The sequence below is a fragment of the Camellia sinensis genome, chromosome 7, assembly GCF_055761805.1.
Source record: "Camellia sinensis isolate YWXY chromosome 7, ASM5576180v1, whole genome shotgun sequence".
NCBI lineage: Eukaryota > Viridiplantae > Streptophyta > Magnoliopsida > Ericales > Theaceae > Camellia > Camellia sinensis.
The window spans coordinates 56829778-56845364 of record NC_138967.1 but is presented as its reverse complement, the minus strand read 5'-3'; the positions used below and the strand labels follow the sequence as shown (position 1 = coordinate 56845364).

At 43.2% G+C, this 15587-nt stretch overlaps 1 protein-coding gene across 1 annotated transcript; it reads right to left on the bottom strand.

The window, feature by feature from the left end:
* Positions 1-4823: 4823 nt before the first annotated feature.
* LOC145795828 (uncharacterized) lies at positions 4824-5186 on the bottom strand. The gene has a single exon (XM_082880747.1). It carries the CDS (start codon positions 5184-5186, stop codon positions 4824-4826), a length of 363 nt encoding a protein of 120 aa, XP_082736873.1.
* Positions 5187-15587: the final 10401 nt, after the last annotated feature.

The window sequence follows — 15587 nt, the reverse complement described above, 5'->3', positions numbered from 1 at the left end:
TGACGATCTCATGGTTGTTGTCCGAGGCAACTAGGAATTCGGCGAGGGCGAAGATCGCCTAGATCCTGTGCCTAGACGAAAAGGCGAACAAGGTGGCCGTATAGTCCCCCATGTGTATTAGTTATATATTTACCCGGCTTAGATTCTATGCACTTACTTTTTCATTTACGCAGGTAACGATTTGAAAAAAGTTCTCGTCTCGACCGACGACGTTGTGATTGCACAAATCAAAATCGCGCTCCAATTCTTCAATCGTCCAAACCTCCAAAAGCAAGGGAGGGCGACCCAAATACTTCTGAGATATGAGCCAACTTATGCTACGTTTTTGGCCGCAGTTCACATTCTGATTCCAAAAGGCGAACAGTAGCTTACGGCGCTTATTTTCCTGAACTTCAAAAATCTTAGGGAGATTGGTCTTCAAGCTTCAGATTCAGAGCCGGTAGACGAACAAATAGCCGAAGAAGTGACTGAGTAGCCGAATCAGTCCACCTTCGACAGATCCAATAGTCTCGGGGAAGAGGTTGATGCGGCTCTAAATTTGGCTTTTGAGGAAGCTGGCTTCAACCCTCTATCCACTTCAAGCCGAGTAGACATCTCGTTTGAAGATATTTTCACCGACTTAGGGGACCCTCTTGGCGCATATCCTAAGAACATGGCTGGGGAGTCGCTCACGTAGATGGCTAGGAGAAAAAATGTTGAGAGGATGGCCACTCGGAGGAAGGTCGAAGCCGACTGATCTGAACCTCCACCCATTACTGGGGCTGAGTCTTCTCCGCCTGCCCTTGTTGAAGAAATGGCACAGATTGATACGGCCGAAACGGAGCACATTGTCGTTGATCAACAACACATTGTCGTTGATCAACAGGACAATCAGGAGGCTGAGCACAGGGGGAAAAACGTTTTGCCGAGCACGAAGCCGACTCTTCAGAAAACCTAGCTGATAAACAGTCGGGCATAGAGGAGTCAGACCTGGTTGTGTCGTTTATCATACAACCAAGGATAAAGAACATGTCGTTTGCTTCTGATGCATCGGCTGTGAAAGATGCTGTTGTGGCCTTAAGCGTGGCTTCTTCAATTTCTCTGTTGGTTGACAGAGCAACCTTTCGTGTAGAGCCGGATTTGCTGTCCATAGCATTAGCCGCTCAATCAGTAATATTGGTACATGACTTGAGCCATGCTTGAGGTCTTACGTCTATATCTTTTTATTTATTTTTTTATTTTTTTATTTTTATGCCAGCTATCTTACTAATTCCTTGTTTTGCAGGCGGCAGGCAGGATAGCTGAGATTGGCCACCGTCAACATGACGCTATCGAACAAATCAGCTTTCTCATTGCCAAAGTTGAAAATGAAAGAAGCAAGGCTACGGAGGCCTCTCTCAGAGCCGAGTCCGAGGTGATGAAAGCGGGGGAAGAACAAGCGAGAGCCGATGCCATGGCAGAAAAGGCCAAGAGTTCCGACTAACTCAGGTTAGCCGTAGAAAAAGGGCAAACGCGAGTGATGACGCGCTCAAGTTAGCCAAGGAGGTGGTTGCCAAACTGGAGGCTGATTTGGAAGCATCGAAGAAGGCAAAGGAAGCCGGGAAGGACGTCACCTTAGAAAATTACGTGGAGGAAGTACCTAAGTTCGAGAATTGGGGCTTCAAACACGGCTGGCTCAAAGCCCTCACTGCCGCTAATGTGACATTGGAACAGCTGATTCCATATGAGCAAGTAGACGCTGAGCCACTGGAGTCTGACTCGAAATTGACTAGGGTCAAAATAATTTTGATTTTTGTTTGGTATCTTGTGTGTGTAGTTTTTGTAGATTTTTGTTTATTTATTTCAGTTAAAAGTTAAATGTAGAATAATTTTCATGTGTAAAATGATTACTGTTTGTACTCAATTTATTAATAAAAATTGCCTTTGCCTTTTTGTTTGTCTGCTGCATGTGCAAGTTAATGGCTAAGTAGGATGTAAAATCATGAAATAAGTAAATTAATTCGGCGATAAAATAACTGTGCGTAGCTTTGCAATTTAGCTGAATAGATTAATGAATCTTTAAAATCATGAAATGAGTAAATTACTTCGATGATAGAATAACTATGCGTAGCTTTGAGATTTAGCCGAATAGATTAATGAATCTGCCTTTGCCTTAGCTGATTAATGAACGGAACCACTGAATATCGGTAGTTCATGAATTGGCTGGGGCACATCCACTTAGCAACGCAAAGCTTTGAAATTTAGCTGAATAGATTAATGAATCTACCCTTGCCTCAGCTAATTAATGAACGGAACCACCGAACATCGGTAGTTCATGGATTGGCTGGGGCACATCCACTTAGCGGCGGAAAGCTTTGAAATTTAGCCAAATAGATTAATGAATTTGTCCTTGCCTCAGCTGATTAATGAACGGAACCGCCGAATATCAGTAGTTCATGGATTGGCTGGGGCACATCCACTTAGCGGTGCAAAGCTTTGAAATTTACCCAAATACATTAATGAATCTGCCCTTGCCTCAGTTGATTAATGAACGGAATCGCGGAATATCGGTAGTTCATGGATTGGCTGGGGCACATCCACTTAGCGGAGCAAAGCTTTGAAACTCAGCCAAATAGATTAATGAATCTGCCCTTGCCTCAGCTAATTAATGAACAGAACCGTCGAATATCGATAGTTCATGGATTGGCTGGGGCACATCTGCTTAGCAGCGCAAAGTATTGAAGAGATTGCTTCGGGAATGCTGCACCCGTAATTAATAAGTGGGGTGGGGGCTGTGTCTGCGTAGGTGCCATTTTTGTGTTCAAATTCAACAAATTGTGAGAGGGAAAAAAGCATTGTGTCGAACCAAGCTGGACGACTTTGGATGTCAAGAAGACTATTCTTCAACAGCAGAGGGGAGGGTAGGACACTGGCTGAGCTAGACTCAGAGATGAATCGAGGTGGCAAGCCTACGCGTACGAGGAGTAAGACGTCAGGGGAGCGTGAGAGGCGTCACTCCCCACATCATCCAAGTAGGTCTCCCAAGAAGGAGAAGCTGCAACGAGGAGAAACCAGTGGGTCACTGCGCCCGTTGAGTTTTTCGGTCATCATTGGGAACAAACCAATGATGGAAGCAGATTCGATTATCTGCGATCCAAAGGTGGCAGTCGAGTTCACTCGATAGATTTTTCCACCAGAAGTCCAGCAGTCTATGGTTGGCCTGCCTGATTACGAAGTTTTTCGGGAAGGCGTCCACGGAGTAGTAAAGGGGTTATATACCTCCTATGAAATCGGCATGCATCTTCGTGCCGTGCAAAAAGAGATAGAGCAAAAAAACGGTCACATTCGGAGCTTGGAAGCTCGTGCAGATAAAGCCGAGAATGAGCTGAAGAAAGCTAAAACTTCTAAAACTCAGTCGGCGAGTCAAGTGAACCCGATTGTCGCAGAAAGAGTAAACCAGCGAATTTTGAATCATGTGATTGCCGATCGAGAAACGGCGAGCATGTTCACAATAGAATCTGCGAAGACCAGGTCCTATAAACAAGGCTTCCATGACAGCCGGAAAATTGGAATAAAGAAGACGAAGGAAAAGCTAGTCGAGGAAGTCTGTCGATGTGAAAATTATGGATTTAAGCATGGGTGGATCAAGGCTCTCCAGGCCGCGGGCATTGATTCGGCGCCGCCTTTATATCAAAGTTACAATTCCCTTCGAGGCTTTCGATGCTGAGAAGACCTATGATGAAGATGGTGCCGAATAAAATTTATTGAACACATTATTCCGTTTTGATGCATATCATGTATTCACGATCTATTTAACGAAACATTTTATTTTGGGTGTCTGTATATTATTTCAATCAATGTTTGTCAATTAAGTCATGAGCTTCATCAATTACTTTTTGTCAACTGCGTTTGCGCTGGTCAATCGTGATATCTACGAAGGGCGCTCCGAATTCGGAGGCTTATTCGGCCCAAACGTGTCATTCACGTATGGGGCTCCGAATTCGGAGGCTTTTGTCCCGGCCAATCGTGATATCCACGACGAGCGCTCCAAATTCGGAGGCTTATTCGGCCCAAATGTGTCATTCACGTATGGGGCTCCAAATTCGAAGGCTTTTGTCTTGGCCAATTGTGATATCCACAAAGGGCACTCCGAATTCGGAGGCTTATTCGGCCCAAACGTGTCATTCACGTATGGGGCTCCGAATTTGGAGGCTTTTGTCTTGGCCAATCGTGATATCCACGAAGGGCGCTCCGAATTCGGCCCAAACGTGTCATTCACGTATGGGGCTCCGAATTCAAAGGCTTTTATCCCAGCCAATCGTGATATCCATAAACAGTGCTCTGAATTTGGAGGCTCATTTGGCCGAAACGTGTCATTCATATATGGGGCTCCAAATTCGGAGGTTTTTTTCTTGGCCAACTATGATATCCACGAAGGGCACTCCAAATTCGGAGGCTTATGCGGCCCAAATGTGTCATTCACATATGGGGCTCCGAATTCGGATGCTTCTTACCAAACCAAAATTCACAAAGTAGGGAGAGAAAAGGCATTGCATTGGGAAAATGAAAGTTGTACATAGCGAAAATTCAAAACAAGCTACCATGTCATACAAGTTGGGTTAATGATAAAATTTGTGCAAATACGTGGAATTCTAGGGATGTGGCAAACTTCTTCCAAATACGTCTTTGAGCCAGTATGCCTCTGTTCCAGCGATTGATTCAACCTGATAGGGGTCGTCCCAGTTCGGACCTAACTTTCCGTCAGTGGGATTCCTAGTTGTGGGAAGCACTTTCTTGAGGACCAATTCTCCAAGTGTATAACGACGCAGCTGTACGCGTTGATTATATGATTTAGCGAGCTGTTGCTAATACCGTGCCATAGAAGCAGGGGCACGGTCTCGACGTTCCTTAATCAGAGTCAAGTCCAACGCCAACATAATGTCATTACGGCCCAAGTCAAAAACCTTCGTTTTCAGAGTGGGTAGGCCGAACTCCAGTGGGATGATTGCATGGGTTCCAAAGCATAGAGCGAACGGCGTTTCCCCAGTGGACCGCCTTAGAGTAGTGCGATGAGCCCACAACACACTGGGCAGCTCTTCGACCCATCCGCCTTTAGCTTTCTCCAACCTTTTCTTGATGTCGTCCAGAATGACTTTGTTGGAGGCCTCTGCTTGACCATTGCTTTGTAGATAAGCCGGCGAGGAAAAGTAGGGCCGAATACCATACATGTTGCATAATTCTCGGTAGACGCCACAATCAGACTAGATGCCATTATCTGAAACAAGTGCTCTTGGTATGCCGAATCGCGTTATGATGTTTTTCCATACAAAACGCTTAACGTCAATATCTCGAATATGTGTCAGTGCCTCCGCTTTGACCCATTTTGTGAAGTAATCTGTCGCGACAATCAAGAATCGCTTGTTCCCTGGAGCCCGTAGCAATGGTTTGACGATATCAAGTCCCCATTGAGCGAACGGCCAAGGACTAGTGATAGAGTTTAACTCCTCGGCAGGCAAATAAGTTAAAGGGGAAAACTTTTGGCATTGTTCGCCTTTCTTGACATAACACTCGGCATCTGTTCTCATGGTCGGCCAATAGTACCCCTGTGTTACGGCTCGATGGGCCAAAGAACGCCTGCCAGAATGGGCACCACAACTGCCTTCATGTATTTCAGCCAAGAGTTCCTCGACTTTATCCGGGTGAACATATTCTAGGTACAGACCAGAAAGGGATTTTTTGTAGAGCTTTCCCTGCGGATCCAAGTAGTATTGTAGGGCTTTGTTTCGCAGTTTGTGTGTTTCTTTCTTGTCCATCGGAAGCTGCTCGGAGGACAGGATTGCAGTGATAGGGTCCATCCAACTTGGACCTAGTTCGATGATGTTGATCTGAACTGATTCAGAGGAGGCAATGCTCGGCTCAAGGATGAATCCTACGTCAATTGTCCGTTTAATTTCTAAGTTGATGGCAGAGGCTGGGCAAGCCAGGGCATCTGCATGCGTGTTCTGATCTCGGGTTCTTTGATTCAATTCATGATGATCGAATTTTGCGAGAAAAGAATTCACCATTTTTATGTAGGCTGACATGGGTCATTTTTGGCTGCATATTCTCCCTTTAACTAGTTGATGACTAGTTTTGTCATGACCCGAACCCGCCCCTATAGATAAAGGTCATAACCGGCCAGCAATCATGAGATTACCTACGGCCTCAAACCAAAACAAACATATAGCAACAGAGTGAAGGGGCCAAACGGAAGCAAATTTAAAACTTTTGTCCAATGAGCTATGCTTACATGGCATATCAAAACATTTCACATATACTTAATAATAACCCACACCACATATTAGTAGTTAACATCTTGTATACCCAGGATCATTCAAAAGCCATAGTCAGCTAAACCAAAAGCTTATGCACATAACCGGTCTATCATGACCAATAGAAATAACAAAAAGGAATACAAAAGGTCATGAACAAAGCCTCTTGCGTGAGGCACCTGGGCTGACTTCAGAAAACTCGGATTCCTTTTTTAAATTCCACTAGGGCTAGGGTTGAACATCCCTTTGCTCACCTACATACATATAAATGAGAGTGAGCTAACGCCTAGTGAATAATATCAAAATAAAGAGGTTAATAAATGAGATTCATTCATAAATGAATCATACTTATAATGTACATGCTTGAACCACTATTCTCATTCACATCAGACTTACAAATCTCAACAAAGCAAAACGACCTCGGGTCCAATACATCATATCCATATGCAAACGACCTCAGGTCCAATTCTTATATAAAACAATATGACCTCGGGTCCATCTATACGAAACGACCCTTGGTCCAGCCAACTCTCTATTCAAAACGACCTTTGGTCCAATTCATACATATCGAACGGCCTCAGGCCCAATTCGAATATATCAGGCTTATCAAACGGCCTCGGGCCCATTCTCTTTATATTCATATCCATACGTATTTCATATTCATGATCATGATCCCTTTCATTCAAACGGCCTTTGGCCCATCACAGTATTCAAACATATCAAATGACATATTCAAACAGCCTTTGGCCCATCTTTGCATTTATGTCTAACGGCCCTTGGCCCAATCATTCATGTACGACGGCCTTTGGCCCAATCATTCACGTCCGACGGCCTTTGGCAAACGGTAAATGGTGAGTGGCAAATGGCAAACGACAAATGGCAAATGGCAAATGGCAAACGGCCTTAGGCCCAATTCAAGTATATCAAACGTATCAAATGGCATTATACAAATTAGGCATATAGAATGCTCATTCATATTTTAAATCAACAAATCCATGGAGCTTGTCCAAAAGTAGTATTTGGAAAGTAACATAGTTGCAAATATCTTTACTAAGATATTACTCACAGTGATCTGCTGATGGATTTGCCCTTGCGCTTGACCTTACACATTTCATATTACAATGGGTCATAAGCAATTCAATCCGTCCTTAACTTATTATTTCTCTTAGGCTTCTTTCTTATCCTTTTAGGTCATATACAAAGCTCAATGCATGCCTAAGAGTGCTTAGAAATCAAAGAGAATGGAAAATGAAACACAAAACATCTTTTCAAAATTTTAGAAATAGCGGTCCCCACTCGAGCGTAGATTCCGCTGCTCGAGCGGACCCTGATGGTCTGCAAAAATACTGGTTACCTCATTTCTACGCTCGAGCGTGAATTTGGACGCTCGAGCTGAATGTCACACTACATGGCTCCCCGCTCGAGCGTGAATGTCCCCGCTCGAGCGGACATCAATGTCTGCAAAAATTCTGGGAGCTCGCATTTCACGCTCGAGCGGCGCTTTTCCCGCTTGAGCGGACATGCCAAATTCTGGGTTTTCCAGCAACCATTTTAAGCTTCAAACTTGCATTCAAACTTATGTAACTTGCATATCATGACTCATACTTCACATGCAAACCTTCTAACATGATACAAATGCTAAATTACAACATTTTGAAGTTCAATTCCCATGGATCAATTTCATACTCATACAATTCTTTCCAAATTCATCTCCAAAACATGTAGTTGAGTCCATAGTCTCATTTTCATGGATGCATGTCTTAAATGATTTCCAATTCAACCCAATCAACATGTCTTATACACAAACATGAGGACTCATAACAAATTACAACATGCATGCACACATTGATCTCACTTTCATCATGATTAACACGCTTTATCTTCAAATATGCAACTATATGGCAATTCATGGTAATTATACACATGCATGTACATACAAGCTCCATATTCATCAATTACATCTCAAATTATGCTCTCAATTGCCATCTAACTTTGGATTCATAAAACTACAAACTTAAACTCATAAGTTTATGCCCAATTACTCACCTGGGAGCTTCAATCTTCACAATTGTAGTTAAATCTTGAGCCTAGCCTTCCAATTTCACAAACTTTGAGCCAAATACACAATTCTCCTTCCTCTCTCTCCATAGCCAGCCTCTCCCTCTCTCTCTAGAGTGTGATTTTCAGCCAAAAGAGGAAATGAGCTCAAAACAATGCAAATAGGCCACTTATATACCTTAGCCTAATCAAATTAATTAAGGCTAAGTAATGGTGCTTAATTAAATCGTTATGAATCTAATTATTTTGATCTGAATCAATTTCTAATTAAATTTCACTGTAGGCTCTAAAAATTACGCTAATCACAATGGCGTAGTCAATTTCGGGTTCTATGGCCGACAGGGCCTTAAATTTTCAGTTTATAACAGTAAGTTGAACAGATATTCTTACGGTGAACAGATAGAGATTCAAAACCACATATATTCATATAAATGGCACACAAAATCATATCAAACACATAATCACAATCATAATTAAGATTAATTAGCATAATACAGGACACAGTTATCACAAGTTTTCAGCCATAGAAAAGAAGCAGACGCCGCGCACCAAGGTGAAGTGCATTCTGTAGGCCGGTTAACAGTGCTTCGTATTCGGCCTCGTTGTTTGACGCATCAAAACCCAATTTGACAGCCTGCTCAATTATTGCCCCTTCGGGGGTCATGATTACTACGCCTGCCCCACTACTATGTTAGTTGGATGACCCATCACAGTACATCTGCCAAACGTCTCCAACATATACTCTCCAGTCGGGCTTAGGTTGCACTTGATCAGACTTAAAGTCAGCGAGCGATCCCGTGAATTTGGCTACAAAGTTGGCGAGCACTTGCCCCTTGTAGACACGCCCGAACGTCCCGGGCTCCGCACGCGAAATTGGCGCAAAATCCCGTTTTGTTCATTGGGCTTACTACTATAGTTCGGACTCAATGTCACAGTTCTGAATCTAATCTTGCAAAGTGCAATGGAAGACCGATAAATCACCAAAGAGTTCAAATCCAGCAAATCGTTTTGGAAAACTGATTTTTATAAAGAAGTGCCAAACATGGATTGCTTTGCCAGATATAGAGTCGCCACCTAAATATTTTGTTTTGGGGGAAATTTAGGAAACCCTGACTCGTGCCTAAGGCCACGTGTCTGTCATCACCAAAGTTGCCTCAGCTCGGGAACTTGGGTATGAGAGGGGAAGGTCATGCAATGGGCACCCCCGCACGCCCGATCAAAGATCGGCCGCTACTAACATGATATCTTGTTTTTGAAAACATATGTGTTCTTATTCCAGTTATTAAACCTAGAATTACTATGTGATGCGCACAGCATACAAGTATAGACTAGATCGCCTAAGTTGGAACAGAACATTGCATATTTGTTTGTTTGAAAACGGTTTGAAGTTTGCTACTCGCAAGTAGGCTAAATCGAAGATTTCGATGAATTGTTCCAATTCAAGCAATCCAACCTTCACCCACAAGCATTCAGGCAGTTTAGATCAACTAAGCAATTAGCCTCATGGCAAGCATGCTATCATGGCAATCAATAACACACGCAGTATGCTAAAGCATAAACACTCACAGTGTACTCCGAGCCAAAACAGAGAACTAGTTAGAAATCAATGCATGATCCTAATTCATGTTAAGATGGCTAATGCAAGACATGCGAAAATGCAACTAGATAGGCTCGGCTATTGTAAGATGTCATATGAATGCTACATTTGATACATGTATTCAAATAGGAATTGAAATACAATGCAGTTTGTATGATGCGTCGAGCCCGGTGCATGCAAGACAGATGAATGGATGCACGCATACAAGCATAAGTATGCAAATTGAAAATGACTCTAAACTAACCATCAAAAGGGGTTAAGTAAAAGGGAGAAAGAAATGGAGGTTGGAAGACATACACACACGCACGCACACTTATTATAAAGTTTTCCCTGTCGACGGAGGGTCCAAATGAATTAGCTAACTAGCTACGCTAATTAAACTAGGCTAATCAACTAATCTAATTAAACTACTTAGACTATTACAAACCAAATTGAATTAATAAGTGAACTACTTACTAATTATTACATCACTTAACTAATTAACAAATTAATTAATTAATTACAAATTCATGCTAACTGATAAGAAAAGTAATAAACAATGCTGCTCCAGCTTTGTTTGAGGAAGAAAATGATGCATCCTCGCACTCGGTTTCTCTCCTCAAAACACCTTCTGGTTGCTCTCAAGAGGCTCTGTCTGCAGGGTGTCCTTGGGAATTAGCTGCTGGATCTTACCAAAACCAGGCTGGGAAATGCACCTGTGGCCTGCCGACCATGAAAGGCTTCTGCCGACCCCACTGCCGACGAAGGATGCAATCTGCAGGCCAAGGATGAGGAGGGTGCCGGCCAATAATGAGAGGCTACCGGCCACTGGTGTGCTGTGACACCAAGCTGTAGTAGAGCACAAAACAGAGGAAATGGAGGGTCTCCCTAGGATATGTACGCACTATGCCACCCCATATCACCTCGAAACATCAAGGGAGAGGCATAATCGGATCCAAGACCATCAATCACGCATCTCGATGCATGATGGCCAAAGATCCAACTTGTGCAATTCAATGTAAAATGAATGCACAAAAACACACAAATGCCTAGAACTCTATCATGTATTGTCAAGAGCATCGGTGACCGAGAATTGAGGCACGTTTGATAACTTCAAGGATGAAGCGTCCCTCATTTCTCGTGTTTGGCTTAATACCCAAGACAAACACAATGCAATGCATGCAACACAATGTGACTCAAGCATGCAAGTATGCAAAACATCTCAAGCATGCAAACATGCAATGCAACATGAACAACCTAACAAGGCTAATGGCATGCACAATGCACAATGCTAAGAACAACAACTAGCATACACAATGCTATGAACATGGCACACACAAATGCAATGACACAACATGGCATACACAATGTGATGAACTACATGGCATACACAATGCTCAATGGACTTAAACCAAAATGGATAGACCTCAATCATGTCCAAATCAGTGGCCAAAACACCAAAACAAAGGCACCAAAAGAGAAGGCATACATGCACAATGCATTGGCTAATCAACTAGGCCTCAGAACACAACTCTCAAGAGTGCTCAAGGAGTGATAAACATGGAAGTGTGACAACAATAAATGCACTGAAATTAAGTAAGAAATGACGCCAAATAACTTAATCAACACAAGCATGGCATGCTAGGGTCCTTAAGCATTAAAGCTAGTAAAGAGGACTACAAAGGAGGCATGCAATACATGGCACAAATACACGAACCAACCATGGAAAGAGTTTAATTAGGTCAAAACAAGGACCTAAACATGCTGAGATGGAGGCTCAAGGACCTAGGCATGCAAGCATACACACTAGGCCATAAACTAGGCAACAATGCATAACACTCAAATGCACTTAAAGAGTGAATGAAGTGGGAACATGGCAATGCTACATGCTCTGAAATGAAGTATTAAGTGATGCCAAATCATCTAAATAGCTCAAAGATAGCATGCATGGGTCATCAAAACACAATGCTAGCAAGGCCAATTGCACTATAGCTATACAAAGCATGAAGCATGTGACAAAGGCAACCCAAAACAGTCCTAGCACATGTTAAAATGAGTCTAAAACATGCATGGAAGGAAGCCAAAACATTCTAGCATGAGAGGCCTAAGGCATAATGCATACAAGGCAAATATTATGGATTACATTACACCTATTAAGACCAAGCATGGGATGACTTAAGTGACAACGATCAGAGTTATATTATAGCAAAATAACCCCAAATAAACACTGAAATGGTAGCTCACAAGCTTAGACATGAGGGCATGCGCAATGGCTCATGTTAAGGCATAAAGGGGCAAACCCTCCAACGCATTGAAATAGTGATAAATGCAAGTGCATGACCATGAAACATGGACTGAAATCATATTATAAATGATGCCAAATCATTCAAATAGTACAAGTAAAGCATGCTAGTGGACTTGGTGCACAAAGCTAACAAGTTAGGTTGAACCATGGCTATACAAAGCAAGTCATGCATAACCAAGACAACACAAATCAGACCTCAAACATGCTAAAACATGAACGAAATCTTTTTAGAGCTAAGCCAAAAGCATGCTAAAATGACATGTCAAAGCATGATGCATGTTAGGCTATTTGATGGAAATGCACTACAAGTGCATGGAGCATGCAAAGGCTAACCAAACCAAACCCTAACAGAGGTATGACATGGTAAAACAAACACCAAATACATGCTAAAATGGACTCAAACCAAGCTATAATGTCATGTTGCTTCATAAAGCATACAAGACTAGTTTAAGAGATTTACACTACAAGTGTATTAGGCATGCATAAAGTGACAAAACCAAGTAAAAACAGTGGCATGCCATGCTAAAATAAGCCCAAATACAAGCTCACACAAGGTTAACAAAGGTGCTCAAACATGAGGCATTTGAAGCTAGTAAACACAATACAAGGAGAGGGGATGACCCTCTCCTATTTAGGGCTCCAAAACCACCTTTCCACCACTGAAAATCCTCTGGATTTCATTGGTGGAAAGGTCATGCAAAGGCTTCAACAAGAGCCTAAAGGGATGGCTCAAAATAAGGCCTAACAAGGCCTAAGAGGGGGTAAACCACCCCAAACAAAAAACTGACCTTAAACGAAGATCTTAACCACACAAAAATAGAACTTTTTTCAGTTAAGAGTTAAGCTTAAAAACATATGCAAGAAGGGCTAAAAGCTTAAGCAAAAATGGGGGATCTAAAAGTTAAAGACTCACCCTTGAAGACCTTCTTTTACCACTGCAACTCCAGCCACTTGTTTGAGCTCAAACCAGCCCAAGAACACCAAAAACAACCTCAAGAAGCCTCAACAACACAAGCAAGGTGTTTGAGTGTGTGTTTGTCTACAAAAGTGAGACAAAACTACACTTTTAAGGCACAAAAATAGAGAAACAAGGAGATATAGATACAAAGCTATATCTATCTTTCAAAGCTCCAGATTCTCAACCTTTGAAATGAAGGAGGAGCCTCTCCTTATATAGAAGAGAGGCAATGCAAAGCTTGTTCAACAAGCTTGAAAAGAGCCTCATCCCTCCATACACGTATGTGGAGGAGGGATGAGTGAAAACCAGTTGGCTCAAAAGATCTGGAGCAAAATCTACTGAGACAAAGTGGTCTACCGGCCCTCAGTTATGGCCGGCAGTGGCTCACTGATGGCCGGCAGGCATCATCAGTAGCAGGTAGGGAAAAATGCAAGGCCGGCAGTGCACCATGAGGAGCAAGCTGAAAGGACCAACACATGGTCCAAAAATGGGACAGAAAGGAAACATGGTTTGGAAAGCTCAAACCTGTGACCTTCCGCCGCGAAAGTCGAGTACTTGACGAGCGATCGAACTTGTGGCTAGATGTACCTGCAAGCACAACCAAGTCTTGAGAACGGTCAAAAACGGGGTGTCTACACCCCTTGATGGAAGTTTTGGGCAAAAATTGGATATCATACTGACCGAGTTCCAGAGCCCATTTCGAAACTCGCCCTAATGCTTCCGCGCTGCGGAGCACTGAATGAAGGGGATAATCCGTTAGTACCCTAATGGTATGCCCCTGAAAGTAATGCATCAGTTTCCTTGCAGCCATCACGAGAGGAAGGATCATCTTTTCCTATGGAAGATAACGTGTTTCGGCATCAACCATTGCTTTGCTCACATAATAAACTGGTCGTTGCTCCCCAAGTTCTTCCTTTAACAGTACGGCGCTGACCGCCCGGTTGGATACCGCCAAATTCAAAATGAGCGGATCGCCTGCCGGAGGTGTTGCCAAGAGTGGTACTGACCGGAGATAAGTCTTCAAGTTGTCCAAAGCAGCCTGGCACTCTGGGGTCCATTCAAAAGCCTTAACTTGCTGAAGTGTGTGAAAGAATGTCGGCAGCGATCTATGGAATGGCTAATAAACTTGTTGAGCACGACAGCCATTCCTATCAGCTTTTGAACCTCTTTGACCGACCGTGGAGAGCCAAGCTCTAGAATTGCTGTGATTTGCCTCGGGTTAGCTTCGATTCCGCAGTGGTTAATGATGTAGCCAAGGAATTTTCCAGATCCGATGCCAAATGCACATTTGGAGGCATTCAGCTTCATTTTGTACTTTCGAAAAATGTCAAATGTCTCTGCCAAATCAGCTAGATGGGTTCACTTTTTCATGGACTTGACCACCATATCATCGATGTATACTTCCATGGTACAGCTGAGTTGTTCTTTGAACATCGCAATCACTAGTCTTTGGTAAGTTGCCTCTGCATTCTTCAGCCCGAAGGGCATGACCTTGTAGCAATAGGTTTCTGTTGGGTTAAGGAATGTAGTTTTTTCTTGGTCCTCCAAGTGCATGGCAATTTGATGGTAGCCCCTATAGGCGTCCAAGAAGCTCATGCGTTGATGATGCGCCGTTGAATCTACGAGTTGGTCTATTCTGGGGAGGGGATAGCAGTCCTTGGGACAAGCTTTGTTCAAGTCCGTGAAATTCACACATACACGCCAAGATCCATTCTTCTTTTTTACTACCACGGTATTGGACAACCATGTTGGATAGGTTACTTCTCGGATTGCCCCGGCATCAAGTAATCGGTCAATCTCTTCAACAACGGCTGAAGTATGCTCTGCGGCAGACCGCCAACTCCTCTGGATGACTGGCCTACATTTTGGATCGACGTTTAAGCGGTGCTGAGCTACAGATGGATCTACCCTTGGCATCTCGTATGGTGACCACGCAAACACGTCGAGGTTTCCGAGTAAGAAGGAGACGAGCTTGTTCCTGTCGGCCTCGTTCAAGGAAGCGCCGATCAGGATTCCCATTGATTTTGACCCGATCTAGGGCTTCTGTTGCCTTTGCACTAGGTATCTTCCCAACATCTTCAAGGCTTTCCCGATCTGGTACCTCAATCGAGTTCACTTCCAGCTCTTTTTTTTTTTTTTCGGCCACCAGATAGCAAGCCCGTGCCGATTTCCAAGAACCCCAAATTTGTTCAATGTCGTACTCAGTTCGGAAGCAAAGTAACTGGTGATAGGTGCTCGGCACGGCTTGCATGGTATGCAACCAAGTTCTTTCCATGATGAGATTGTATGGGGAAGGAAGTTTAACAACCAAGAATTCTACATCTACTGATTTGGTACCCGCCCGAACTGGCAGCGTCATTTTTTCCAAAGGATACTCCGGGTTAGCGTTGAAGCCGAATAATGGACAATCAGCCGGCGATA